At 34.5% G+C, this 27,678-nt stretch overlaps 1 protein-coding gene across 24 annotated transcripts in view; it reads right to left on the minus strand.

The window, feature by feature from the left end:
• The window catches only part of DST (dystonin), a 592,091-nt gene that overhangs the window by 210,232 nt on the left and 354,181 nt on the right, over positions 1 to 27,678 (minus strand). For all 24 annotated transcript variants that reach the window (XM_074237259.1, XM_074237251.1, XM_074237265.1 and 21 more), the window contains 3 exons: positions 6,974 to 7,086; positions 6,766 to 6,872; positions 2,250 to 2,369 (listed from right to left, as the gene is read on the minus strand). In XM_074237259.1, coding sequence (XP_074093360.1) covers positions 2,250 to 2,369; positions 6,766 to 6,872; positions 6,974 to 7,086 — 340 coding nt within the window. The remainder of the gene's footprint in view (positions 1 to 2,249; positions 2,370 to 6,765; positions 6,873 to 6,973; positions 7,087 to 27,678) is intronic.

A 27,678-nucleotide genomic window follows, 5' to 3' on the forward strand; every position in this document is an offset into this window, starting at 1 on the left:
TAAATTACCAAAACTTGAGTTTGAATCAAGGTTGTCTTATTCACATCTCCTATTTTTAGATGAGAAACTATAACTATTTTTGTAAAGGAGCTGAGTGGAACAATGGATAGAGTGCTGGTCCTATTAAGTAAAATTATATATATTTCCTTATGTCATTTAACAACAGTAAACATATATATTTGTGTATTAAGTGACTTCAGTCTCAAAATTATATTAAAGCAAATTTCACCCCCCCTTAAATAAATGTGTAGTCCATTTCTGTGAATATTACATTTTAATTCAACTCTATAAATACTAAAGCAAAAAAAAAAAACTGGGGATTTTGTTCTATATTTTGCGGACATAATATCATAATAATATCCTCCTGCAAGTTCATTTCGGTCTTGGTACTTGCTTCTCATCAGTACCCTCTGCTCCCAGGGCCCCTCTAGATGGAGGATGGGAATGGGAAAATCTTCCCAAAGTATTCATTTAAAGAAAGACCCAGAACAGCCATCTCTTCATTTCTCACCTGGCTCTGATGCTTTAGATTTCTTTATCATGCTCCCATGCCAAGTGATTTCCCTTCCTTCCCACCAACTTAACTGTGCCTCACTGGTTTTCAACTTTCTTCTATGTATATTTATCACTCTGCCAAAAGGTTACAAAAACTCCTTGAGGGCAAGGACTATCTTTTTTTTTTTTTGTATTTTTATCTCCAATGCTTAGCAAAGTGCCCAAATAGACAATAAATGATTATTAATTGTAACATGAACAGAAACTAGTATGGTATTGCAAAAAGACAATAGTTTTAGAATTGTAAAGCTTAAGTTTAAAGCCTGGTTCCAGTATTATTTGTGATACTGGTCAACCTACTAAAGTTTTTCTGAGTCCTGGTTTTCTTATTTATAAAATAGTGACAGCATTACCACTACCAGTCTCAAGTATAAAGACGCAGTGGCCCTATATTAAAATACTTGGCCATGAAAATATATAGACTGTAAAAGTCAACTGAATTCTTTAAATAATATTTAAGTATTAATTTTTAAAAACAAAATATTATAACATTCTCTTATTTAACCCACTAAAAATCATAAAATGCTAAAATTTTCTATTTCTGATTTTGCTTCTATTTTTATATTTGCTTTTCCTTCAAGAGAGCTCAAAGATAGTAATTACTAAGTGGTTAACTTAGATCATGTAGTCAGGTAAATTAAGTAAAATCACACATATTATATGTGTGTATATGTGTGTCTGTATATATGTGAATGGGTGAATTGTTGTGTATATGTTATATATTTGTGTATATGTACATGTGTAGTATATCTATAGGTACCATTGTATTCTTATAAATATGTAAATATGAAGGTACATACATAAATAAAAATGTAGCCTGATAAAAACAAAAGCTTCTAAGCAAGAATCTTTTCATTTGACGGAAGTTTCATAATTATATGTCACTGCATAATGAATTCTAGCAGAAATGCACTATGTGAGGACAAGAACTGTTTTTGAGTTTCACAGTATTTTTCTCTCTTTAATATTAGTATGCCTAGTACCTCAAATTTCACATTATATTTACATGAATTTAATGACAGCTTCCCATAATCCCATTCCCTTTTATACAAATGGAACTCTGAAAATCTTAGCCATACTAATAAAATATGAAGAACAATATACAGAGTTATTCTCATTTTGTGATTAGAACTTGACTCCTCATTATCATTAAGATATTAGGTAAAATGGGAGTTGTTTCTTCCTCCTTTTCCTTTCACCCTCATCCTTAAGTCTTCCTTCCCCTTTTTCTGTGGATGTGTGAATGGTTTCATTGGCAACAAGTTAAAAAGGCTGGTCCATTAATGGGGTGAAGGACTTGTTGGCTTTTTTTCCTATTAAAGCATAAGATATCTAAACTGGGAAAAAACTGTCAGAATTAAGATCATGCTGTCTCTAGTATACCATTTAGAGACAGAAGTATAGCATTTTATTTAAGTGACTTTCATTTTTAATTAATTTTCTAATCTCTAACAATACTGGTTTCACTACATTTTATTATCTATTAGTGTTGCACTGCATGTTAACCATGAACCTAGACCACAATATAGGTCTACATTAGGAATGACCCAAAATAACTTGCTTGAGTTTTTTCCTGGACTTCTACAAAACATGAAATTATTATAATACTCAAAAACTAACAACGAACTAGATGTAACTAAGTCCAAAAATATCATCTTTTAAACAAGAACAGTATAGTCACTTAGGACACTGACCTTTAGTTCTACAGGATTGTTGGGAAATGTTCTGTCAGACATTATAGTAACATGGTGCCTGATCCACTGGATGAGGTAGTTCACCATATTCTGGTATTCAATCCACTTAACTTCAACATCCTAAAATATGACACAAATAATTAAAAAGGGATGTGTGCACAATCATATTTTTATCAATATTCTGCATTTAATTCTTTCATTTATTAAGCCCTAACCATGCCAAGAATTATACTATACATGGAAAGATATAAAGACAAAAATAAAAATACACCAGTTCTTCAAAGAACTTACATTTTCACAGAAAGAAAAACATATGTACACAGGAAAATAAATAGAAAAATATACAAAGTAAGCATCAAAGAAGAACTCTACAACTAGGGTGATCCAGAAAGGTCTTTTGTAGGTGATGGCATCTCAACTGAATCCTGGAAGAAGCTGGAGATTCTAAAAGTCAAAAATGAGTGCATGAACTGATGCTGAGCAAGATAAGCAGAAAGAAAAGAACATTGTACACCCTAACAGCAACATGGGGGTGATGATCAACCTTAATGGACTTGCTCATTCCATCAGTGTAAAAATCAGGCACAAGATTTTTACCTTTAATTTTTAAAAAATGCCATTATCTTATTATGTAATTTTGCTATCTCTTATGCTTTATTTTTCTTCCTTTAAGGATATGATTTCTCTCTCATCACATTCAACTTAGATGAATGTATACCATGGAGACAATGTAAAGACTAACAGACTGCCTTCTATGGGGGGTGGAGGGAGGGAAGCAAGAATAGGGGGGAAAATTGCAAAATTCAAAAAAAATAAATTTAAAAGTTAAAAACAAATGGGAAGAGTATTTATTCCTGCTTTGTAAGACAGACACTCTAGCTATGGATTATGGAAAGGTACATGGATAGGTGAGGACATGTCACATATATGGAAAACAAGAGGTTGGTCATTTTGCCTAGACTATAAAATGTACAAAGAGAAACAATACATAAAAAACCTAAAAGGGAAAGCTGGAACCAGATTATGAAGGGCTTTCAATGACAAAAATTTATATTTTATCTTAGAACAATAGGGAGGTAATAGAGTAAAGGAAAGCCAAATACAGTTTACCTAGATTTACCTAGATTTTTGCAAAGCATTAGACAAATCCTTTCATGCATATAAAGATGGGAAACACGGAAGTCAAGAGGACTGACTTCAAAACTGGGTAAGTGACAGGACTGGAAGAGTAGTCATTAATGATCAATTTCAGCATGAAAGAGGAAATCTAATGGAACATTCCTCAGATATGTTTTTGATCTTGTCCTATTTAATATTTTTATCAATGACTTGGATAAAGGTTCAAATGGCATGCACATGACACAAAATTGGGAGAGACAGCTATTAAGAGAAAGTCCATATTCAAAAAGTTTGCTAAAGGCTAGAACTCTGACTTGAACTTTAACAAGATGAAATTAAATTGGAATGTACATCATGTCTCACAATTGGGCTTGAAAAAATGAACTTTTTTAAACACAAGTTGGTAGAGGAATAATTAGAAGAGTTTATTTGAAAAAAAGGATCAGGGGTTTCAATGTTCTGAAAACAACGGGTTAACAGTATAATGCGACACTCATGAATTCTAATGATTTTAGGTTACATAAAGAGAAGCATTTGTTTTCTTGTCCAGGACAAGGAAGATTATAATATTATTGTTCTTTACTTTAGTCAGACTACACATGGAATATCACACTCAATCCTAGGCATCACATTTCAGAAAATACATGACAGGAATGTAAATAGAGAAGAGCTACTAAAATGGAGACAGATCTCAAGGTCATGTCATATGAAGACATAAATTTACCTTGGGGAAGAAAACATTTAGCAAGGGTGGCTTGTGCTCAAGTATTTAAATGGCCCTCACATGTAAGAGGGGGAAAAACTTGTTTCACTTGCTCCCAAAGGACATAACTAGGAGCAATGAGCAGAAGACTGAGTGAGACACATTATCCATGATTAAAAGAAATGTTCAAATGTAAAGGCTCAATAACTAGAGATTTTGTGGCAGATCATATCTAGATATAAATTGGAGTAGATGACCTCTGAAATACCTTAAAACTACAAGGCTCTATGATTGAGAGGGGATCTTAGCAAAAATTCTCCCATATAAATTGTATCTTCTCTTACAAGGACATACGGTTACTTTTTGACACAATCACTGTAAAGGCTGAAAAAAAGAACACTAAAAAGATTTGACAGTGATGGTCCATATATCTGGCACATCAGTTCTAACTAAAGTTTGCAAAAGTTCATCAGCAGAAAACATACCACAAGATGACTAATTAGGTGGATTAGGTGGATTAGCAATTAATTAGCAATTAGGTGGATCTGGATCTAGAGTCAGGAAGGGCTAAATTCAATGATTTAAAACATAGACTAGCTAGTTGATCACAAACAAGTCACTTATGTCTGCTGCCTCAGTTTCCTCATCTGTGAAATGTGGATAACAGCACTTATCCATGGTTTGTTATGAGAATCAAATAAAAACACACTTGTAAAGCACTGAAGCACAGTACCTGGTACAGAGTAAGCTCTTTATATTGACTATTAGTTATTAGCTATTATTTTTGACAAAAATCACTCCATCAAAAGAATCTTTCAACTATGGCACAGAGGAATTTTCCTGATTGAAGAAATCACATACTGATAAGATAATAAATATTTTAAAGTATTGAAGTATTAATCTTGCACAGGAAATATGATTCATGGTACTTACTAGCCATATCACTAATTAGTTTTTCAATTTTGGCAGTCTGTCTCTGTTATTCACATTTCTCATTTTTAAAACAGAAATTGCAATACCTGCCCTACCTGGGAGTAGCATTAAAAGAATTAGATGGAATAAACATATCAAAGTGTTTGAAAAGTCTAGAAATATTACATATATGTGTGTATACATATATATTTAGAAATATACATTTTGTGTGTGTGTGTGTGTGTGTGTGTGTGTGTGTGTATGTAGGGAAACATGAGACACTTGAACAAGACTGCCCAGTAGGATGTGACCACATCAAAGAAGGCATGGTATTCTATGAGTAAAGTAGAATTGTAGTAGCTCAAATGAGAGATGCACAAATGTAAAGCCATCTCCACTCTACATTCCTGTTCATATGGACTATTTGTGTTCAACCTGTTTTCAACCTGACCTCATACTGGTCTGATGAACTGACTCAGATTCAATGTATCTTAACCCCAACATAGTTGTTTTGGTCCTCTTTGAGAATGAAGTGCAACAAGCAAAATGTAATGAGCTAACAATCAGGTAGACGTGTTCAATCCCAGCCTCTTATGTGTACCAGTTGTTTGATAAAGGTCAAATCATCCACCTTCTCTCCATGCACCAAGTAACTTACAAAAATTACAAATTACAGAGAAGTTGCTCATCTACATTGATAGTTTCCACACAGATGAAATAAATTCTATGTCCAATTCAAAAAATAAGGGGATACATTTTATACATACATGCACACAAAACACATCATATAAATTTCAAATTCAGTACTCAATCCAGTATATACTAGCTAACTTCTGTTAGACATCAAATGAAGAGCAGTTGCTAGAGTTGAGATTATATTAGAAGCCTATAACTCAAGGATCTATAATTTCAAAGGTATAGCTATTAACCTTATTACTTGAAGATCAATGCCCCTAATAGTTTTCACTGAGTTTTGGTGAATTAAAAATAAATTATAACCTGGCAGTCAACATTCTGCATTGAGACTCTTTGAGGAAAAACTAAATTGCTTCTCAGACAAGAGATACATGGTCTTTTGGCAAAACTAAATTCCACCTTGGTTGGATCTAACAAAACTTGCACAATGATGTGTCCATGACACAATGAGCCATCAAAGGAGGAATTCAAGAGGGTTTTGGTGGAGAAACATTAAGTTTAGATGCTGAAATTTCTGGATTATTTTGAGATTAAAAAAATTACTCTGATAATTAATTCACTAAAAAGTGAAAGGGGATCATTAGGATTCTTCAAAGTTTAGCTAATGTTACCTCCTCTATAAGACTAATCTTGATCTGATCCATGGTTAATGTCTGCCCCTCTGAAACTATTTCATATTTACTATCTCTATCTGTATAACTACAAGTATCTAATTCATATTTACATATTTGTCTATGTGATAGTTCCCCCAATATAATATAAGCACCTTTAAGGGAAAGAACTGTTCCTTTCCTGTCTTTATATTCACAGAAACTTGTACAGAATAGGTGCTTAAAAAATGTTTATTAAATGAATAGCAATGTTAATAAGATATTTATAATATTTGACAATTAAATTTACATCTGAATTGAATAATTTAACTAAAGTTATTTATCAAATGTTAAAAATTAAAACAATGATTCATCAAGCTAAAATGGAAAATTATTATTCTATTGTCAGTTAATAAAGAATCCAATCACCTAACCAAAGATCAAAGCTCAGAAAAGCAATTTGAAACTGATTAAGCTGATATACTCTCATACTTACATTAGCATTAATGCCTTCACCACCTTCTGGTACCTTGGGAAATGCATCATAGAGTGATGATACATATGTAATCACTGACTTTTCATCAGGTGAGGAGACATCAACATCTAAGTGGCAAAAGGAATTGTTAATTCATCATGTTGATTGGCTAAGTTGGATCAAACTTTTATAATGGATAAGATGTAGCAGAAACAAAACAACCACTAACCTTCAGGGTCAAGAAGTCTTATAACACCAATTTTTTCTGCTACATAAAAAGCATGTTCTAAATTTGCAAGGTTGCTTTGAACAGCAACGGTATTCATGTCTATCAGGTCCGGCCTAGAAAGGGGAAAAAAAACCACATTATAGTTATTATGTTCTGCTACACACACACACACACACACACACACACACACACACACACACACACACACACGAACAGACAGACACAAGAAAATTTCATTAAAATTCACTGTAAAGACGAGGGAATTTACAATCTCTTGAATACTTCATTTTTTCCTGTGGAGAATGGGAAGGATAGATAAAATATAGAAATTTGTTTTTAAAAGAATAAAAAATTTTAAATCTTCACTGCCTTAGCTCATCCATGAAAGTATAGTCAAGTGCTTACCCAAAGTTATACATGAATGAAAAAGTATTAAGTGCTTATATTTATATCAGTCAACAGGCATTTATTAAGAACCTATTATATTTGGGCATTTGCACATTGTGCTAAGTCCTGGGGGTACAAAAAACAAAAAACAAAATGGTCCCTGCCCTCAAGAAGCTTACATTTTTAGTAGAGGAAGAGAATCTATAGAGGGGAAAAGTTAACCAGGAAGAAATTCCAATGTTTTGATCATTAAGTCACTTGAATGGTGAACAGAGACTTGGTCAATTGAATTTCACACCCTTTCCAAGAATGGTAAGTGTTAATTTGATTTTTTATTCCCAGAGCATAGAATGGAAAGTAGGGTCAGAATGGTCAGTCTCAAATTTGGTAGACACGGTGAACAGTCTTCTCTTAGAAATCACCTTTCATTAATCTCTCCAATTTGAACACTCTACTGCAGGCAGAACACTCATCATTGCTCCTTTAATAGAACTTAATGACTGAGAAGGATATTCTGAAAGGGAAAAATAGCAGGAGCAAAGGTATGCTAAAGTCAGAATATACTTCTCAGTCATAGTCCTATACATTCTGAAGTGCATCACTTAAATTTCCTATCCTCTATTAAGCTTTCTCTCATTATTCCCAGCCCTCTGAGCTTGACAGCATTCGCTGGCTATAAAATATATCCTGGTATGTCGAAACATGCCACTTTACATCATGAGTATTTATTCCCACTAAAATTATAAGTCTCTATGGTACAAATATTTTGTCCTATAGCTATTATGTAACTTTCTAATTAATACAGCAGCCAAGTTTTTGAAGTGAAAAAAGTATATTTACTTGAGGAAGGGGTAGTAAGATACACATCATGTATCATGCATCCATTTAGGTTTAACTGTAGCTGTCAATATTTGCCCCTGAGGCAAGTCCCCAAGTACAAAAGGTAGTAATAAAGTTTCTTTTTTTGTTTGTTTATCTCTGCTCTACAACCTACTGCCATTCCTTTTTAAACAAATAATCCTTCCAACTAAGGGCTAAATTCTGCTTCTTCCAATCTACTGAATGATTGCAAATGTTATTATCCTAGGGGGAAGTCCCAGTCACTCTATTTATGTGCCCAAGTTATGACTTGTAAGCATCTATCTGAACCTCAAATTTCTGAATTATATAATAGCAGTAATATTGGTAACTATTTATCTCCCAAGTTTTCAAAAATATCACTATAATGAATGATAAATTTTACCAGTCTTGTACTCACATGGACAATTCCACTGAAAAAAAGGAATTTCTCATATCAAATTAAGTGTCCTCCAAAAACATGACTTTATTTCATGTGAAATGACTGCGGAAAAGAGGCTTAAATCAAGATTATACTGCATAGACCTAAGCAAGTTTGTGTCACAATCCAGAGAAGAATAAATATGTAAAGCACTTTCTGTAAAATGCAGTATTGTTTTCATAAAATCCATGCTTTCTGATGAAATATCGTCCAGAAATACGTGGACTGCTGATTTTTTGAACAAGAAAGGACAAGTTGTTATATAAACCCTGCCATTACTTAAAAAAAGCAAACACTGAGTAATTTTCATAACAATAAAGTTATTAAAGAATGAAGTTTCAACTAAGGGAAGAAGGAAAAGCTTTCTTCCAAATGACACAATCATTTTTGCATAAAAGCAATTTATATCTCATTTATCATAAATCAAAACTGGGTGGCACAGTGGACAGAGCACTGGTCTTGGAGTTAAGGGGACAGATGCTCAAATCTAGTCTCACTTGATTCTAACTAGCTGTGTGACCTTGGGCAAGTCACTTAGCACTAGGGCCCTCTCTAGTTGTCCTGATCTTTATCTGGCCACTGGACCCAGTCAGCTCTGGAGGAAAAAGTAAGGATGGTGACCAAACACAGCACCCCCTCACTCAAATCAAACTCATGTGCTTGTCATGACATCACCTCCCCTGATGTCATGGTCTTCTTCGAGAATGAAGGACAAAATATTAATTATCAATGATAAATCAAAACTAGAATATGACACATTTAATATAACAAAATAGAAAATACTTTGTCACCCAAATAGAATCTATTTTGTCTTGATTACTTTTACTTGTTTCTTCTTTTAAAATATCCTGGGCAATATGGAAAAATTATAAATTGATAACTGAGGGGATTCTTAAAGTGTGAAAAAAGAAAAGCAACGAAGAGTTTCCAAAATACTTTTTTCTTCCTACTTCTCCAATGATTTTTAATATTCCCAAGGACTTTGACTTGGGTCTTTTTTTTTCCTTTTACTTGGACCCAATGAAATAGAATCATAAAATCTTAGGGCTGGAAGAAATTGAACGATATCTAATCCAGCCTTTCATTTAGTAGGAAAGATATGGGGGAGGTGGGAGGTAAAGTGGAAACAGAAGTTAGGTCCATGAGTAAAGTTAACTCCAAGGTCACATAGGTAGTAAGTAGTAGGGATAGAAACTCAAAAAGTCCTTTGGGAAGAATGATCACTGAAGTTAAGAGCTGGAGCACCTGTTTAAATTGCATCCCTGCTATGCACCATTTGAGTACCTTTGGGAAAGTGCTTCCTATCTAGAAAATGAGATTTTGGATCAAGTACAAAAAAAAAAATGTACTAAAGCTCTAAAGTGTCTTACACTTTAAAAATCTATGAAACTATGGTCCTGTGACATCAAAACAGACTATAGCTTTCTCTTTAAATACAAAGTAATTTAGGGAGTAGAAAAACACTAACAGAGGGCAGCTAGGTGGCACAGTGGATAGAGCACCAGCCCTGGAATCAGGAGGACCTGAGTTCAAATTTGACCTCAGACACTTAACAATTACCTAGCTGTGTGACCTTGGGCAAGTCACAATGCCATAAATTTAAAAAAAAATTAAAAGAAAAAAGAAAAACACTAACAATGAAGAGGGGGATAAATAAAGGTATCACTTATACGAACTGGTTTAAAGTGAAATGAACAGAATAAGGGGAGCAATTTATATAATAATAGCAATGTAAAAATGAACAACTTTGAAGACTTAATTTTCATTAACAACATGATTAACCATGATTCCAGAGAATCTACTATGCAGCATACTACACAATGTCTTACAGAGAAGTGATGGAATTAACATGCAGAATAAGACATACTTTTGGACAATATGGGAAAAATTCGCTTTGACATATTTACTCTGTGCATTTTCTACAAAAGTTTTATTTTTCTTTCTTAATTGGAGGTGCGGTGAAGGAAGGACAAAAAGAAAATAAATACCTGACAATTTTAAAAATTAATTTAAAATAAAAAAATCAACAGGAATAGTCTGTTCAGCCTCAAGGAAACCTAGTGTTAGATATAAAAAAACTCACATATAAAAATATAATATTTTTGTCACTGATTAGTCAGAATAAAAGATTATTTATTTACAAATGAGAAAGCTAAATATATAAATTACAGCAACTGCAGATAAAATATACAGGTATCAATAGAAACATATGAGTCATTTTTAGAAAGTAGGGAGAATATAAGAATTAGTTTGGACTATGTAGTTCTTTATTCCAGTCTTGCTGGAATATAATGTTTGTAAAAATATGAAAAAGGTCTAGAAAAATATAATGATTTGATGTGCCTTCAGTATAACACTGAAGATGAATGCATTTAAGACTACAAAACTTCATTGACTAGTAAATCTCACATGCTATATTGTCCAACCCTTATACTATTCCTAATAGAACCATATATTTGAACTAATATGTAGTAAAAATACCTGTCTTCAAGGGATGGGCTGTTCCATTGTTCCCACCTGCCTACTTGCCTGTAGGGCTCTTCTCCCTTCTGACTCTTCATTGCTGACCTCAGCTACTTGCTGCTTAACAGCCAGTTTGGAACTTTAATCTCTGATACCTCTGCTAACACCTAATGGCCACCATTTCTTGTCTTTGCCTCTCTCTCTCTCTCTCTCTCTCTCTCTCTCTCTCTCTCTCCCCCCTTCCATTTCTCTCCACTGCTGTGCTCTCCTTTTATTGTCTCTTGTCCCTTTTTAAATTGCCTTTTGCAGAAAGTAACTGGTTTTTATAGCTATTGCTAGTTTACACAAAAGCATTTGTGAAATCCACCAATTAAAGTAAATCAAATGTAATCTTTTGATTTTAGGATTTCTAGATTCTCAGAAATGGCTTCTTTGCTGGCATAGATGTTCTTCTTTGACCCTCTACCAAGCTTTTCTAAACATCTTAAGTTGCCAAAAAAGTTCATCTCTGGATCACCCAATAGTAATTGGTTTCTCTCAATGACTTCATAGATGGCATAGCTTTTCCCTCTTCTGCAAAGTTAAATTTCCTATCTTCAGTTCAAAGTAACAATCACTTCTTCCACCTTCATTTGTATAGCTCTTAACATTTGCTAAGCATTAAATGTACATTTTCTTATTCGAGTAGTTACATTGTATGACATCTAAATATGGTTTAAATATATTCATTATAAACAAAATCCAAGAAACTCTCACAGATGTTCTGATACAAAAAAGAGAAAGGACATTCACATCCTACTTGAAGTTTTCCATTCAGCATCATAACAAGGATTCAAGGTTCCAAATATACCAGAGAATTAGCAGACTTGTCAGGCTTTTGGTGAAACTGGATCTCTGCATTTGAAAGTCATACACAAACATACCCAATTGACACACAAGATAAATTTGGCTGAACATTCCTTTTCCAAAGGAGATGCCTGTGGTATAACCACACCCAAACTAGGTACTCAGCTTCCCAGGAATGCATATTTCACTAAAATATTAGTGAATAAATTATAAATTTATTAGAAAATTACACAGGATTTTGAGTAAAATATGTAATGAATGAATCAATGAAAAGGAGTTTTGCACTTCATTTATGCTGAACCACTGGCCTTTATAAAATGGGGGTGGGGGGCACTTAGATGGTGCAATGGATAGAGCAACAGTCCTGGCTGGAGTCAGGAGGAACTGAGGTAAAATCCAGTCTCAGACACTAAATAATTACCTAGCTGTATGAACTTGGGCAAGTCACTTAACCCCATTGCCTTGAAAAAAAAGAACAAAAACAAAAACACATAGGTCATGGATTTAGAAATGAAATGAATTAACATATGTGTAGCACTTTAAAATTATTATTATTATTATTATTAAAATCATGGTATTTTTATTCTTATTATATCTACTTCGATCCCTTCATTTTATAAAATGACACAACTGAGGCCTAGAGAAGTTAAGTTCCCCAAAATGCTAACTCAGAAACTGATGGGCAACTCACTCTGAAGAAGGTGAAAGTCACATTGCCCCAACAAAAGGGTCACACCTACACACATCAACAGCCTTTCCCAGTTTGTACCATGACCCTAATTTGACACTCTAATCTACTCATTTTTCTCCTGTTTGATTTAGGTGAATCAGTGATCAGTTCATTTTCTAGCTTATATATAACTAGGCTAGCACTGAGACCCCAAGATCAATATTTCAGAAGTTCAAGTTCTGTATAGTCAGTCAGTCAAAAGCAGTTATTTAGTGTTTATCTAGGTATTAAGTATACAATACTAAGGAGACACTAAAAAAAATTCCTGACCTTAAGCAGCTCATATATATGTCTATGGCATAAACAGAATAGATAATAATCTCAGAAAGATGAGGTTAGTGATAGAGGAGTAGATAAAAGTCCTTCAGTAGGAGGTGCAATCTGAGTTTGGAAAAATTCCAAGAAAGCTAAGAGGAAGAGATAAGAAGGGAGAGTATTCCAAAGTTTGACAGAGGTGAGTGGGGCAGGAAGAGATGGGGAGAACAGTCAGTACAAAGGTACATCTTTAGAAATTAAGAGTAGCATGTATGAGGAAAAGAAGATAGGCCAGTGAAACTTAAACACAGAGTGTGTAGAAGAGAATCAAGAGCTATGTTTCCTTGGCAATTACAAGAGAGTTTTACTAGTTCCCTATAGTTTTAATCAGCAAGCCCACCAATAGTTAAGCTGAATAGCTCCACCCTCTGCCAACTCCAAGAAGTCCTATAGAAAGGCAACTCTCATGTTGCCAGAATTGGCTCAGTGTGATCTGGTCCAGAGACTTCAGATTATAGCAGAAAACCAGTAGAAGGCTACCAATAGAATCAAAATGCCTAAACAGGAACAGGATTTTTTTTTTTGGCAATATTCTTTGGAACAAGATTAAATGGTGAAAGAATAAGTACTAATTAGAAGATTATAGATAAACACCAAGATTATTGAAAACAAAATCTTGTCCTTGAAATGGAAGTTGAAAAAAAAAATAGAAAACTCAGGAAAATACTGCTGATCCAAAAGTCCATAAAACATATCCCCCAAAATGGAAGTTTGTTAGTTTAGATGAACAACTCTACACTGAAGGTAGTATTAGAAATGTTGGGGGAAAAAAAATAGGGGAAATTTTTGTCTAAGAGTTTTAAGTTATTATCATTAAAAAACAAGTCAGAACAAACTTATGATACCTGGCTTTGGACCAGATGACCTAAGATGGAGTTAACCATGCAGAAGATGACAGCAAGGACAGGTTACTGGGAACAGACATTCTGTGTTTCTCTACCATGTGGAGGGAAATATCTTTTTTCCCCCCAATGGCTGTGTAGAATAGGCTGCATTTTAAAAACTAATAGATTGGGACATTCTCTCTTTCCTTCAGCATCCAAAAGGAGTTGAAGTCTCCCAAAGCATGGGCACCATTCACCAAGCTGGGTATAGGGAAAGAGTCAGCTAAGCACATACACAAACACACACACACACACACACACACACACACACACACACACACACACACTCATACCCCCTTTAAATCTTATAATGTTAAGAATAGGGCTTGCATTTTTAGGTCTATTTCATTTGTCCTTTTCAGTTCTAGGCACAGATAATGAAGTTCCCCAGAACTGGAAACTCAAGCCATGACTACCTGGGAGGCAACATTCCAGATTGGATCTTGCTGTGGCCCAGCAGAGAAACTCTCAGAACTCTGAGAGCTCAAAATGGGATTTGGATTTGGAACTTGATGGGATGACTCTATACAAACCAAGCTGTGAATCTAATTTCTTTCACTTCCCCAGAGACAACAGTGTCATCACAATGACTTAAGTCAATAAGCAAGCATAATGCTAAGAACTGAGAATAAAAAATCAAGCAGAATAAAAAAAAGAATAGTCCTTGCCCTAAAAAAAGCTTACAATCTAATAGAGGAAGACTACACATAAGAAGGTGAAAAGGAGAGGAGGGTACTAGAGAGAACACAGCTGGTTTGGACAAAAATCTTAAAATGGAACTTCTGGGAAGAAACAGCTAATCAGAAGATAAAGCTCCCTAGGGGAGGATGGAACTTCCCAATGTTAGAAGTCCAGTGGCAAAGTTAATTTACAGAAGGAATAGTTTTCTATGGAATGGTAGAGAAAGTCCAGAAAGTCAGAAGTACAACTTGGAGAATAATGAAGATGTAACTAACCTAAGAAGCTTAAAATGGAGATTCTTCATTCTTCCAACTCATTCATGTGGATATTTCCTTGCTTTTGTTCAAGAGCTATGATTTCATCAGTGTACCAATTTAGCTGATATGGAAATATTTTCCTTCTATGACAATTAGTAATACATCTGTAACTCCTAGTCTTAGAAAATTGATTGGGGCACTGAGAGAGGTTAAGTCGCTTGTCAACGATCAGAGTCTATCCAACTTTATTTAGGGACTTGGGGGGAGGAAAAAAGGAATAATTTGCCATGTCATAGAGTCTGGAAGAGCATATTTTGAATTGTACTTCTAACATTTCATCTTTGCTACTTTGAGACTAATCATTCATCCTCTCTGAGACTCAAGTTTTATTATCTATAAAATGCAAATGATAGAGTATCATAGAACTGTTAACTCAAACAAGATAACATGGGTAAAATTTTTGTAAACATTTTTGTGCAGTTATTTTCAGTCATGATGATGGAGTGGTTTGCCATTTCCTCTTGCAGCTCACTTTACAAGTGAGGAAACTGAGGCAACCAAGATTAAATGATTTGCCCAGATTCATCTAGTCAATAAGTATCTGAGGTCAGATGTGAACTTAAAAGAAAGGTCAGTGTGACTCCAGGGCCAGCACTCTATCCACTTCACCACCTTAATTGCCCTTGTAAACATGAAAACACTATAAAAGTGGTCAGTAAGTATAACTGTTGCTACTATATTCAAGAAAAGTGAGTGGTTAAGACAAGTATCTGTCCTAGTAACCATTTAGATAATTCCGGACCCCTATGCAATTTACTCTCCTTTCTAAGCTCCTCCAGTTCAGGGGTTGTTTAGTTGTTGTTATTGTATCTTGTACAGGATCTAGTACAATTCCTTACACATGATAATCACCTAATCAATGCTTGTTAATTTAGATTGGAATTACCTTAAATTAACTCTTCCTTACCTGAACCAGACTGACAGCCAAGAAGCCATGCACTAGAAGAAAGAACTAAAATACAAGACAGAGAAATAAACAGGAACCAGAATACTATACCAAGGACCCTAAATGTTATTAAGACATTTTAAAGATGTATTTAAAGACTTTAAATGAGGATGCAATAAAGATTTTTGAGCCCAGGAGTGACATCATCTGATTTGTGTATTAGGAAAGCTATTTTTAAAGCTGTGTGAGGCAGCTAGGTGGAGCAGTTGATAAAGCATTAAGCCTAAAGTTCAGAAAATCTGAGTTCAAATTCAGCCTTAAACATTTGAGATGCCAACAAGATATGGAAAGAGAAATGAGAAGCAGACAACTGAAAAATAGGAAAGTTGGAGTTTGTGAACTGACCTTTAGACAAAGAATTAATCCATAGAGATTGATCAATGAGACCATGAAAGCAACTACAAATGGCAAGGAAGAGTGTATAAAGAGAGAAGAACAAGAAGCCAAGGACAAGATTTTGAAAGATAACTACACAAAGGTGGGGTGGATGTGATCATAAAAATGGTGGAGAATAACCTCATGAGGTTCAGTATGAGGAAGTATGCAAAGCCCAATGAGTAGGAAAGGACAAACATATAGAAAATGTAACCAAGTACTTATGCAATGGAACTGTCTAATAAATCATGATGTATAATACTTCTCAAAGTTAACAACTGAAGCCATATGTAAAGGAGATGATGTCACCACTGCTTCTGCTATTGCTAATGAGTCTTTTTCTTTTTTATACAAATTAAGAAAGAAACAAAAACTAAGGATCCAGAAATTGGCTTGAACTACAAAAAAATTTTATGGAATTCATTTTATATACACTAAGAAACACAAAGATTTTTTTTTAAGAAGTTTCAATTTAAAATAGAAAACAGAGATGACTCCATTGGTTTTTGTTGTGGAAAAGTAGAATAGTAGTACCACTGACAAAAAGGTACCACTGACAATGAGAAGGGTAGCTCATCCAAAAGAAAGGAATTTTCTTGGGACAACTACTCAGAAACCTTAAGCCATCCCATTTGGAAATACTAAATATATTTTAGTAAAATATCATTTCTTTAGAATAACTCTGTAATTCAGTGTGTTCAATCATTTAGGCCTCTCCCTCTCTCTCCTATCCATTTTTATAGAATATAAAAAGGATCCTGCAAAGGTGGGCAATCTAGGGCTTTAAAAAGGAGAGTTAAAGGAAGGAATTGTGACTATAAAGACAATACAGGCATTGTAGGAAAGAGATGGCCGGAGGAATTGGCATGATTGGAAAAAAGACTCACCTGGGAATTTACATGTACATAAAAGTATTCATTCAGATTTAAAATAAAGTCTGAAAATTTTCTTTAGCAAAGAAGTGCTTTTCAAAACAGAAAAACCATCTGTGTTTCAAAGAGAGCCTCTGAACTTCAAAAGGACTTTTAGTGCTTTACAATGGAGAAGCTTCCTCCAAAGTATATCTCAGATGCCCAGTCATAGCAATAAGGTTACCATAACAACATTCAAACACATACCTCAAAATGAATGCTCTGACTTCGATTGGATTCAAACATGTTCAGGCTTAGCAAGTTGGTGAGGTATTATAAAAAAAAAAAACAAGCTACCATCCTCAAAGCAGCAACTGTAATATTTTCCCCCGGCAAATGAAGAGGGAACATAGCAAAGATGAACCAATTCTTGCGTCAATGGGTGGATGTATCCCTGTTGTGCTCATATTTGGGCAGACATTCAGGAAGACACTAACTTGAAGCTTTGTGTTTGGGAGTATGTGTACATGCAAGTTAACTACATGTAAAGTACCCCTGTGGCATATTTCATGTTTTAAGGAATGGGAGAAATGAAATTCTCACAATTGTTTAATAATCAATAACAAAAGACAAGGATAAATAAGCAGAAATTCCAGAAATAAAAAAAAAGAAATAGAATTTCTATCCTATATACTGTTATGTATTACACAGATGCATAGAAATTTAGGGTCCAACAACTTGAGTATTTCACAAATCCAGAACTAATTTAGATGTTACAACAGCTTTTTTCAAGACATAAAGTCTTATTATTTCCATTCTCTGATGAATCTAAGAGCTCATTAGTGTTAAATACACTCTCAAATGGCACAGATACAGATCATCATCCATCTACAACCTTCCATGCCTTCTCATATTTCTCCAATGGGCAGTCATCCAATATGCCAATATGCCATCAGGCAAGGCAATCTGTCCTTAATAACCCTTTCCCCTCTTTATTTGACCAGGATGGACAAACCATAGACTGGGTGTGTCTGTTGTGCTAATGTGCCCTCTTTGTGCTCTCTCTCTCTCTCTCTCTCTCTTCCTCTCTGTCTCTGCCTTTTTGTGTCTCTGTCTTCATCTCTGTCACACACACACACACACATACACACACACACATACACACAATGTATTCAACTCAGTCCCAGAGCAGAACTGACCTGACTGAGACTTGAAGACCAAGGCCCAAGACTCCATCAACCATTGCTTTGACCATCAATATAAAGCCAGAGACTCTAAATCTGCCCACTGCAGGAATATTGCTCTTCTTTCCCATTCTCTTCCACCTCTTGCTTCAGGTCTTTGCTTCAGTGAGAAGCTTAAGACCATTAAAAACAATTCAGAATTTTCCATTGGCAGTCTAGCCTACCCTCCCCCTCCTAATCAATTACAGATCCAATTCATTATCTGTTGTTAATCTGAAGTCAGTCCAAAATATAATATGAAGGAACTAGCATTATGATCTGGTCATCCAACTGAATATCATCATCTGGACAATAGGCATTCTTCAGGCATTTGACTTTTCCTTTGTGAATAGTTATACCCATTCTTGTGCAGTACCATAGACTTTATTTTGAAAATTTAGCCATATTCCAGACTTAATGCAATCAACATACTATTATCTGCAAACTGGCAGAACTGGAGAACATCACTGAATGGTTCCAATGTAGAGTTACTTAATAAACTAGCAAAACAGTTCATATGAACTTTAATGGTCTGAGTTAAAATGCATAAAAAACAAAAATAAAGGTGAACCAAAGGACCACCAGAGAGTGAACCCACCAGAAGATGGGCTTAATTAAAAGTAACAGAGCATAAAAAAAACCAAAAATCTAACTTTTTATTACAGCTATATACAAACTGTCAACAGATTACTATCTTTAATAATTCTGCCTTTTTTAAATAGGTAATCTATTTTTCTAAGAAAGGAATTCACCAAATAGTTAATGACAGATGTCACGGTGAGAAATTTGCTTAACCACAGTAAATCTTCTTTTCCATTAAATATCAAAGCACACACCAGATGATAGTTTGGTGGCATCATCTTTTTACATAAGTAAAGTGGCATTATTACCATTATTATTATTATCATAATTATTAATTATTACTCTCCTTTCAATAACCACACTGCTATGGGATTTATGCACATTATTTAGTCATTTTCCCCCTATTTTTCCAAAATGTACATTTAGACTGGTAGTGCTTCACAAAAAAAAAGAAAAATTGGCACAAAGTTTTGATTTGTTATTTGACATCAAGTATTATAAAGGGCTAAACAAAACCAGCTACAAGCACATACAAAAGAATGTGGAGAAAAAAAGAGAAATGTAAGAAAAAAATTCATGTAGATTAAACTTATTGGAATTAAGGTAAAAATGCTTAAAGGTATGAAGATTCAACTACTAAAAAAGAACATTTTATTCATATGACAAAAGGTTAAAAGCATGTGCCAAAAAGCAAATGCTACAGGAAAATTACTAAAGTATTACTGCAAAGCTTTCATGATTAGCGACAATCAGACAAGCTGAGGCAGAGCTTGTCCCCACGCTATTCCTAATCATCAACTGTTCCACCCATTAGTTCAGGTATTAGGATCTGGGTATGTCAAATATATCACTTTTGGGCTTCTATGATCAAATGTATTAATGAGTTTTTTTGAAAAGTGGTAAAACTCAATCACCATTCTATTTAATTAAATCAAGCATTTTTTGAGCAACTACTGTATGCTAATCAGAGAAAATAAAAGCAAAAATTAATTAGTTCTTGCACTCAGGAAGTTTGCATTTCAACCAAGTATCTCCCAAGTATCTAAAAAAGTTTTTCAGGGTGGCTAGGTGGCGAAGTGGATAAAGCACCAGCCTTGGAATCAGGAGTACCTGGGTTCAAATCTGGTCTCAGACGCTTAATAATTACCTAGCTGTGTGGCCTTGGGCAAGTCACTTAACCCCATTTGCCTTGAAAAAAACCTTTAAAAAAAGTTTTTCAAGTACCTTATCAAATCTATGAACTTGGCCAACCCAGTTCAAATCCACAAGTCAATAAATTTTCTTCAAATTGTATTCCCAAGGGTAAAGCCAAGATGAAGAGTGATAGGATGCAATGCAATGAGACATATATTCTCTCTATAGACAGATCTAGAAAATGCACAAAACCAATTCCTAATGGAGAAATCTGAAAAAAAAAAAAGTCAAAGAGAGTCCTTTGCTCAGCCTAAGTCAGTATAATGAACCAGAGAGAGAGAAAAAAAAGAGCTGTAGGGGCTCTGGGGATAAGTCAGTCCAGAAAAACATCAGGTGCATCATTCCAGCACCGAGTGAGAGGTATCCCATCTCCAAATTGGAGCACTACAATAAGGATGGGTAGCAAACTAACAACTTTGTTACCATTATCCAGTCTCAGATCACAGATCCAGGTGGATTGAGAAAGGAGATCTGTGCAGGGAAAGCAGCATTCCCACATAGAAAGGTCTTGGGTTGAATGCAGAGAAAAGAGGATATTTCGATGTGCGAAGAAGCATAAGCAACATTGGAGTGGCTCAAAACAGGGGAATCAGAGTCTGCTTTCCAGCATCTAGGCTAGCCTGCCAAGGAATAACCGAAGCAGGAATAGCAGACCAAAAAGGAATCTACAATTCTGTTGCTATAAGGCAACAGAGCTTTAGAACTTTCTAGTTGGCTAAAAGGGCAGAGCCCAGCATCCTACTGCTCTTGCTCAGACCCAAACACAGGTCAGGAACTTGCAGAATTAAGACCAGGGAGACAGTGATCAGAATTTGCTCTAGATCAGATCACTTTGGGGAGAAATAAAATGCAGCAAGTCCTCAGAATATCTCTGAGACCCTGGAATGCCATAACCATACCATACTCCAAGAAATCAGCAATAGGACCAGCTCAATCTTTCTTTCCAGAAGTACCCCAGAATTCAGCCCTAATATCCATTAAAAAATCAAGAAGTAGGCTGGAAGAAGGGACAAATAAACAAAAAAGAACCCTATCATGAGCTTTTATGGTAACAGGAAAGCTCAAGCCACAAAGGCAGAACATCCAGAATATCCAAAACATTTAGAAGCAATGCCTTAGAGAAAAAAATATATCTTGGATATAATCTTTATTGGAACTGTTGAAAGAGAGGAAGCAAGAAGTTTTTTTTTAATTTTAAAATGTTTTCATGAATGAAGTAAGCATGCTTAAAAATACTAGAAAAGAAATCAGAACCACAGAAGAATTAGAAAGGGAATTAACAGTTTGGCATAAAAGGTACAAAATCTTGCCCCCCCCCCCATAGAACAAATTCCCTGAAAATGCAAATGGATCAAATTCACTGACTTCATTAAACAATAAAAAATATTTTTAAAAAGTCAAAAGGTTGAAAAAATAAAAGGGATATTTAAAGGTACCTCAAATGGCTTAGAAACATTGTATTATCTGAATATCATGACTAAATGAATGAACAAATGAATGAATAAATAAATAGCCTGGGCATCATAGTTCAAGAAATCTTAACAGAAAACTACCCAGACTTATAAGACCTAGAGGGCAAAGTAGAAATGAAAAAAAATAATCCAGAGCTTTCAAGTCAATGAAACCTTTCTCTTTCCCACGTTTCCAACCTTTTACTTTAATCCCCTTCCCTTACTCAAAGATCCAGCTTCCTTGGTCTATAGGATATTTCTCTTCCCATGCCAACTGCAGGCTTTTAACCTCTCTTTCATGGCCTAAAAGCTCTCCCTACTCATCTCTTGTTTCTTAGAATCCCTGGTTTCCAAGAAGCCTTTTCCAGTCTTCCCACACACAGCCCAACATAGTGTTTTCTCTCCAAAATTACTTTCCATCTGCTATGTATGTATAGTTATTTGTGATTTATAAGAATGTGAGAGGGCAAGGATGGTATTTTCACATGTCTTTGAACCCCTAGCATTTAGCACTTTAAATGCTTGGTGACTAATTGGTTCATAAAAAAAATCCTAAAGTAGATTAAATTTGACTACATTGAATTAGAATTTTAAAAGATTTTAAGATGATCTTAAATCCTAAAGCAAATAAATTTGACTATATTGAATTAGAATTTTAAAAGATTAGATTAGAAAAATGCAGATTGGGGGGTGGCTAGGTGGTACAGTGGATAGAGCACCAGCCTTGGAGTCAGGAGTACCTGGGTTCAAATCCGACCTCAGACACTTAATAATTACCTAGCCATGTGGCCTTGGGCAAGCCACTTAACCCCATTGTCTTGCAAAATCTAAAAAAAAAAAAAAAATGCAGATTACTGTGAGGGGAAAATTGTTTGCCTGAAATACCTCTCAAAGAATTCCAATACTCAAAATATAACAAAGAATTGATGTAACTTTAGCACCAAATCCATTACCCAAATATATATATATATATATATATACATATTATATATATACATATAGTTAACTAATATGGAGTTTCCAAAAGAAGCACAAATTATATATGACCACATGAAAACATGTTTCAGATCATTAATATACAAACTGTAAATTGGAAAAAACTTTTTTTTTTGCCTCATATTCTGCAACAAAAGGAAAAGATAAAATGTATAGGAACAACCAATGTTGCAAGTGGCTTTGGGAAGATGAGGACATTGAAGTACTTTAGAGAAAATTATAGTCAGCCAACTCTTCTGGATTTTAAATTGGAATTAAGAAAAGAAATGTGACTGTTAACTGCCCATATGCTCTGCCTCAAAGATTCCATAACAAGAAAAAAATCCCCAAAAAAGTAAAAAAAAAAAAATTAAAGACCTAATATACATAAAAATATTCATAGCAGTATTATTTGTAAAAAGGGAAAAGAACTGCAATCAGATAACTTAGTTTTAATTCCTGCTTTTGACATTTACAAGACCAAGAACAAATCATTTACTCTCTATACCCTCCAATTTATTCAATTGGATGTTAGTCTAGATAGCTTGAGTCCCTTCAAGTTCTAGATCTAAGAATCTATGTTCTTATGATTTATTTACAAAATCATTCATTAACTTGATGAAGGGACAGATGAAGAGAAGTGTGAACCAGATGTTGTTAAATTGGTTGGAGGTTTCCTCCTCTTGAGATCTAAATTGACAAGAAATAGAAAATTATAAATGTAACAGAAACAAAATTTGTAATCTTAAAGATGTTGAATCTTGTTAAATTGGGTGGAGATTCCTGTTTCTTGATATGTAAAGCATTTATACCATTGTTTCATTGTTTAATATAAAATTTGTATCCTGACCTCCCTAGGCTTCACCCTCTATCTAATTCTGGGTCCATAACGGGGGAGGGAGTTCACCTTTTGCCCTCTGGAAGAGAGGCAAGGACATAAAAACCTGGGTTGGATTCCACTCAGGGCCAAGAGTCTTCTCTGACTAGCTGGTTCAGGTCAAGCTCAGCCTGACTGCTCTTTTATCTCTGTCTTTCTTTACCTACCATTTTCTTATGTCTTATAACTTCTTTTAATAAACTTTTATTTTCTTTCTACCCTCACTTGCCCAAGTCCGAATAATGATTCCTCATAGGCAGATCAGAACTCAAGTAGCCAGCATCTACAAACTCATTCATTCAATCAACATTTATTATGTAATTAATAGGGACAACAAAGTTAAGAAACTATAAGAGAAACTGGGTAAGATCCCTGGTTTTATTGGAATAGGTACATCTTCCAATGGTACATATAATAATTTTCCATATCTTCCTATCCTCTGCAATTCCTGTCCTGTCCATGTTTTACCATAAATCTTCCATAGATTATCCACTCAATACTCTAGAAGTCTTTCATTCTTTTAATAGTACCATGTCAATGTAGTATTTGCTTTGTCCAACTGCTGCCTTTCATTCTCACTACATGACTAATTCATTTCCCTGTCTGGAAATTCATTAATATAGTTTAAATCACCTCTTTCATACAAATCATAACTGGCAAAACAGAGAATTCAGTTTATGCCAAACATGAGTATCTACTATACTATGGATTGCTTTTATTTTTAATCTAAGATAGTTGGGTTGTATGATTTATAATCACAAATAAAACACTAAGAAAATACTGATGTTAAAATGATGGATTTTTGTAATAGCAATACTTCTGGAAAACACTGTGGGTATTTCTCCAGTGTAATCTGGCCTACCTTTATCTCCTATTCAGTTCTAATATGAGTTCAATATTCAAGGTCTTGTTGGAGATATCTATTAATAACTTTTATGCCTAAATTTATGTAATAATCTATAAGGAAATGTAATTTTACCAACATTTTTCTCCAGTGGATAGCCAGATTAATGCCTTTTGATCTGACTACACAGTCCTTAATCTTCTTAGAAATACTATATTCACTGATAGTGTTTAAAATATACTTATCAAAATGCTACATAATAAAACTGCCAGGACGTTTTTTTAATACAAAAAAAAAAAAATCATGCCTTCAACAGTTCTCCCCCATATTCCCAGACTTTCACCATCCACTCTCCCTGCTAGTAGAATTCAAATTGGGCCATTGCCTTTTAGTGCTAAATTTCCTTTCATAATTATTATCAATTAAGAGTCACAGTCTTAGCACTAAAAAAGAATTTCATGCATCATACAAATCAACTCATTTGGAATATTGAGTCATAAAGCTTAAATGACTTGTTCCTGGTTACCTCTAGCAGTGACAGATCAAACATCAAATCGGTATCTCAGGTCTCCTAATCCAGTCCTCTTTCTAACTACACTAATTTGCTTCTAAAATTTAACCATCATCATCATCATCATCATCATCATTTACATTTTAACAAGGTTCATTTGTAAGGATTTTCCCCTTAAAATATAACTATCACTAAAACCAAATCTTATTTTATGTCTCCCCAAAACTGAAAACACAAATTAAGATTTCTCAAGCACTAACACAAGCCTCAGAGATGAAACAGCTGGATTCAATTAATTTGATCAAAACCACACAAACTGAAAAAAATAGGAAAAAACAGAATTAATACTCAAATTACTACCACCCTATACAACTCTCTAAGATCTAATTACAGCTGCACAGAGGCATACAAGTGGCATTGCTTTGTTTATAGCTGATATTAGATAAGAGAATTCATATTTTGTTTTTGCTTTTTGAGAATTCATATTTTGTTTTTGCTTTTTTAGAGTTCATATTGTCTAGGTTTTATAATTCATTTTTTTAAAAAAAAGGAAAAAAATGCTAACTACAAACTGAAATAATAGTGGATTTTATCTTTTAGGATACCTTAAATTTTTCATTATTTATATGTCACCTAATGCTTAGACCCCAAATATCCCAGTATCCATTCCCAGGGTCTGGTTTGGCTTCTCTATTCACATATACAACTAAAACATACACTCACTGTGAGAGCCCTGAGATAAAATTGACTCATGAATTTATAGGCTCCTTAATGAATCACCCATCCCACTTCCTGCTGGAACAATGTGAGTCTATAAGGGCCTCCTCCCAAACATTAAACCAGCCCCAAGGTGAGGTATGACTGAATCAAAGCAGGTGACTGAATCACAAGGCTGTAGGTCATACATACTATCACCCTAGGTGACTAAGATAACATCTGTCCATTCTAACCTCCTCAACCACAGCACCTGTGAAAAGTTAAAATGTGAGAGAAAAAAAATTTGGAAGTCCAATTAGATTTCAGTTCAAAACAATGAAACAAATAAATTTCTCCCAACTTTATTCTTAGAAAAGGGAGAGGAGGGGAAGGGGGAAGGGGGAACAGGGAAGAACCCTGTATTTTAATTTAGAAAAGGTTCAAATAATATTCCCTAAGCCTCCCCCACTCCCAAAAAGTGATATTTTAATGAGGCCACATATGTGAATAGAAGCTTATAGTGGTACTGTGGACTAAACAGAGTGATTAATTCCAATTTAAACAAATGAATGGGAAAAACTTACAAAGCAGAGCAAGCAGAAACTAGCAATTATAAATTCTTTTTGAAAATACCACCACCACCACCCCTCCCCTAACCAGCATATTGACATGCTTCCTTTCTTCCCATTTTGTTACATGAAGTTCTCACTGTTGTTATTGTAATTCCTGGCATTTTTGCCTCTTTTTTTCTTGCCTCCAGGAACTTATTCATTCATGTTCCTGCCTGACCAGGCAGAACTTGTTTGTACACTTGGCATAGCCACGTGCTTCAGTGTTCTGAAACTGGTGTCTTCATCTGAGCATCTGGGGCAGTACTCTAGTTGGGGAGGCAGACAAGGCTAAACAAGATGGGGGATTGAACTTGAATCTGGAAACTTCAATTTAGTTATATCTTTTTCTTCCTCTCTTTTTCTGGCAAGGAAATGATGGGATTAAGTGACTTGCCCAAGGTCACTCAGCTAGGTAATTATTAAGTGACCTTGGGCAAGTCACTTAACCCCATTGCCTTATTTAAAAAAAAGAGTGAATAAACAAACAAAAAACATCAACTGGGTTTCTAAACTCATGCTTACAGGAATGTTTAAGGGAAGAAAGCTATCAAGTGACCAGCCTATCTCTGGTTTTGCTATTTCTTTCTCTCAAGAATCCGAAATGCTGAAAAGAATTTTTTCTTCTTTTCATCCTGTCCAACTTTCCTGGTGATTACATTACACCTTTTTAATCCATTCAAATTCCTTGAGTTACTGTCTAGGTTAATTCTCTCATCCTCTTGCCTTTAAGCCACAAACCCTTATCAAATACTTAAGTGACAGACTTAACTTTAAATCCATCAAAACTTAATCCCTGTGTTCTTTATCAGGAAAGAAGACAAATTGAGGAAAAGAGGGTGGTCTTGATTTAGATAAGATCACTCTGCAGTAGCAGCATTCACCAGCTAGGAATTCATATCAAGACTTTTCTTTACCTTTAGGCAAAAAATGCTGCATATTTAATTGGTATTTGTTTTATATAAACTATAAATCTTCTTCCAACCTCTTATCAATCAAGCAAAGTACTTTTATCTTTAATTTCCAATTTCTTCTAAAGCTTTCTCAAATGATGTATGTTATACACTATGTATGTTTTTAAAAAAATACTCCAATAGTGAATAAGAGTTCTTACTTGATTATTCATGAGGTTATTTATTTTCATGCATTTAACTAATTCTTTTACTGAACACAAAGAGCTGAGAAATTAATTTTTGTCCCTTATTAAAATTTCACAAGGGTCAAATCCCTCACATTGCAACTATATGATATTACTCATTTGGTCAGCATCAACCTCATATTTCTCAATTTTATGTTAAATGTTTTATGCTTTCTAGACATCACTCTTCTACTGAATTATCCAATTTCTTGGCATATACAGAAGCCACATCATCAGAAGTCCACTTCTGATGACTTTTCAGGCACTCACAACATTCTAACTGCCCCTTTTATTTTTCTTAGAGCACATCACTGAAAAAAGGCATGAGTTTTCTCATGTTCCTATAGCTCTCTCTTCATTTTGTAATTATACATATATTAAGCGGTAACTAGGTAGTGCAGAGGATAGAGAGCTAAGTCTGGAATCAGAAGATTTAATTTCAAATATGAACTCAGACTGTTAGCAGTACCAACTTCCTAGGGTTGTTGTGAAAATCAAGTGAAATATTTGAAGAGTTTATTAATCAGCCAAA

This window comes from Macrotis lagotis, chromosome 5 (genome assembly GCF_037893015.1).
Source record: "Macrotis lagotis isolate mMagLag1 chromosome 5, bilby.v1.9.chrom.fasta, whole genome shotgun sequence".
Lineage (NCBI taxonomy): Eukaryota > Metazoa > Chordata > Mammalia > Peramelemorphia > Peramelidae > Macrotis > Macrotis lagotis.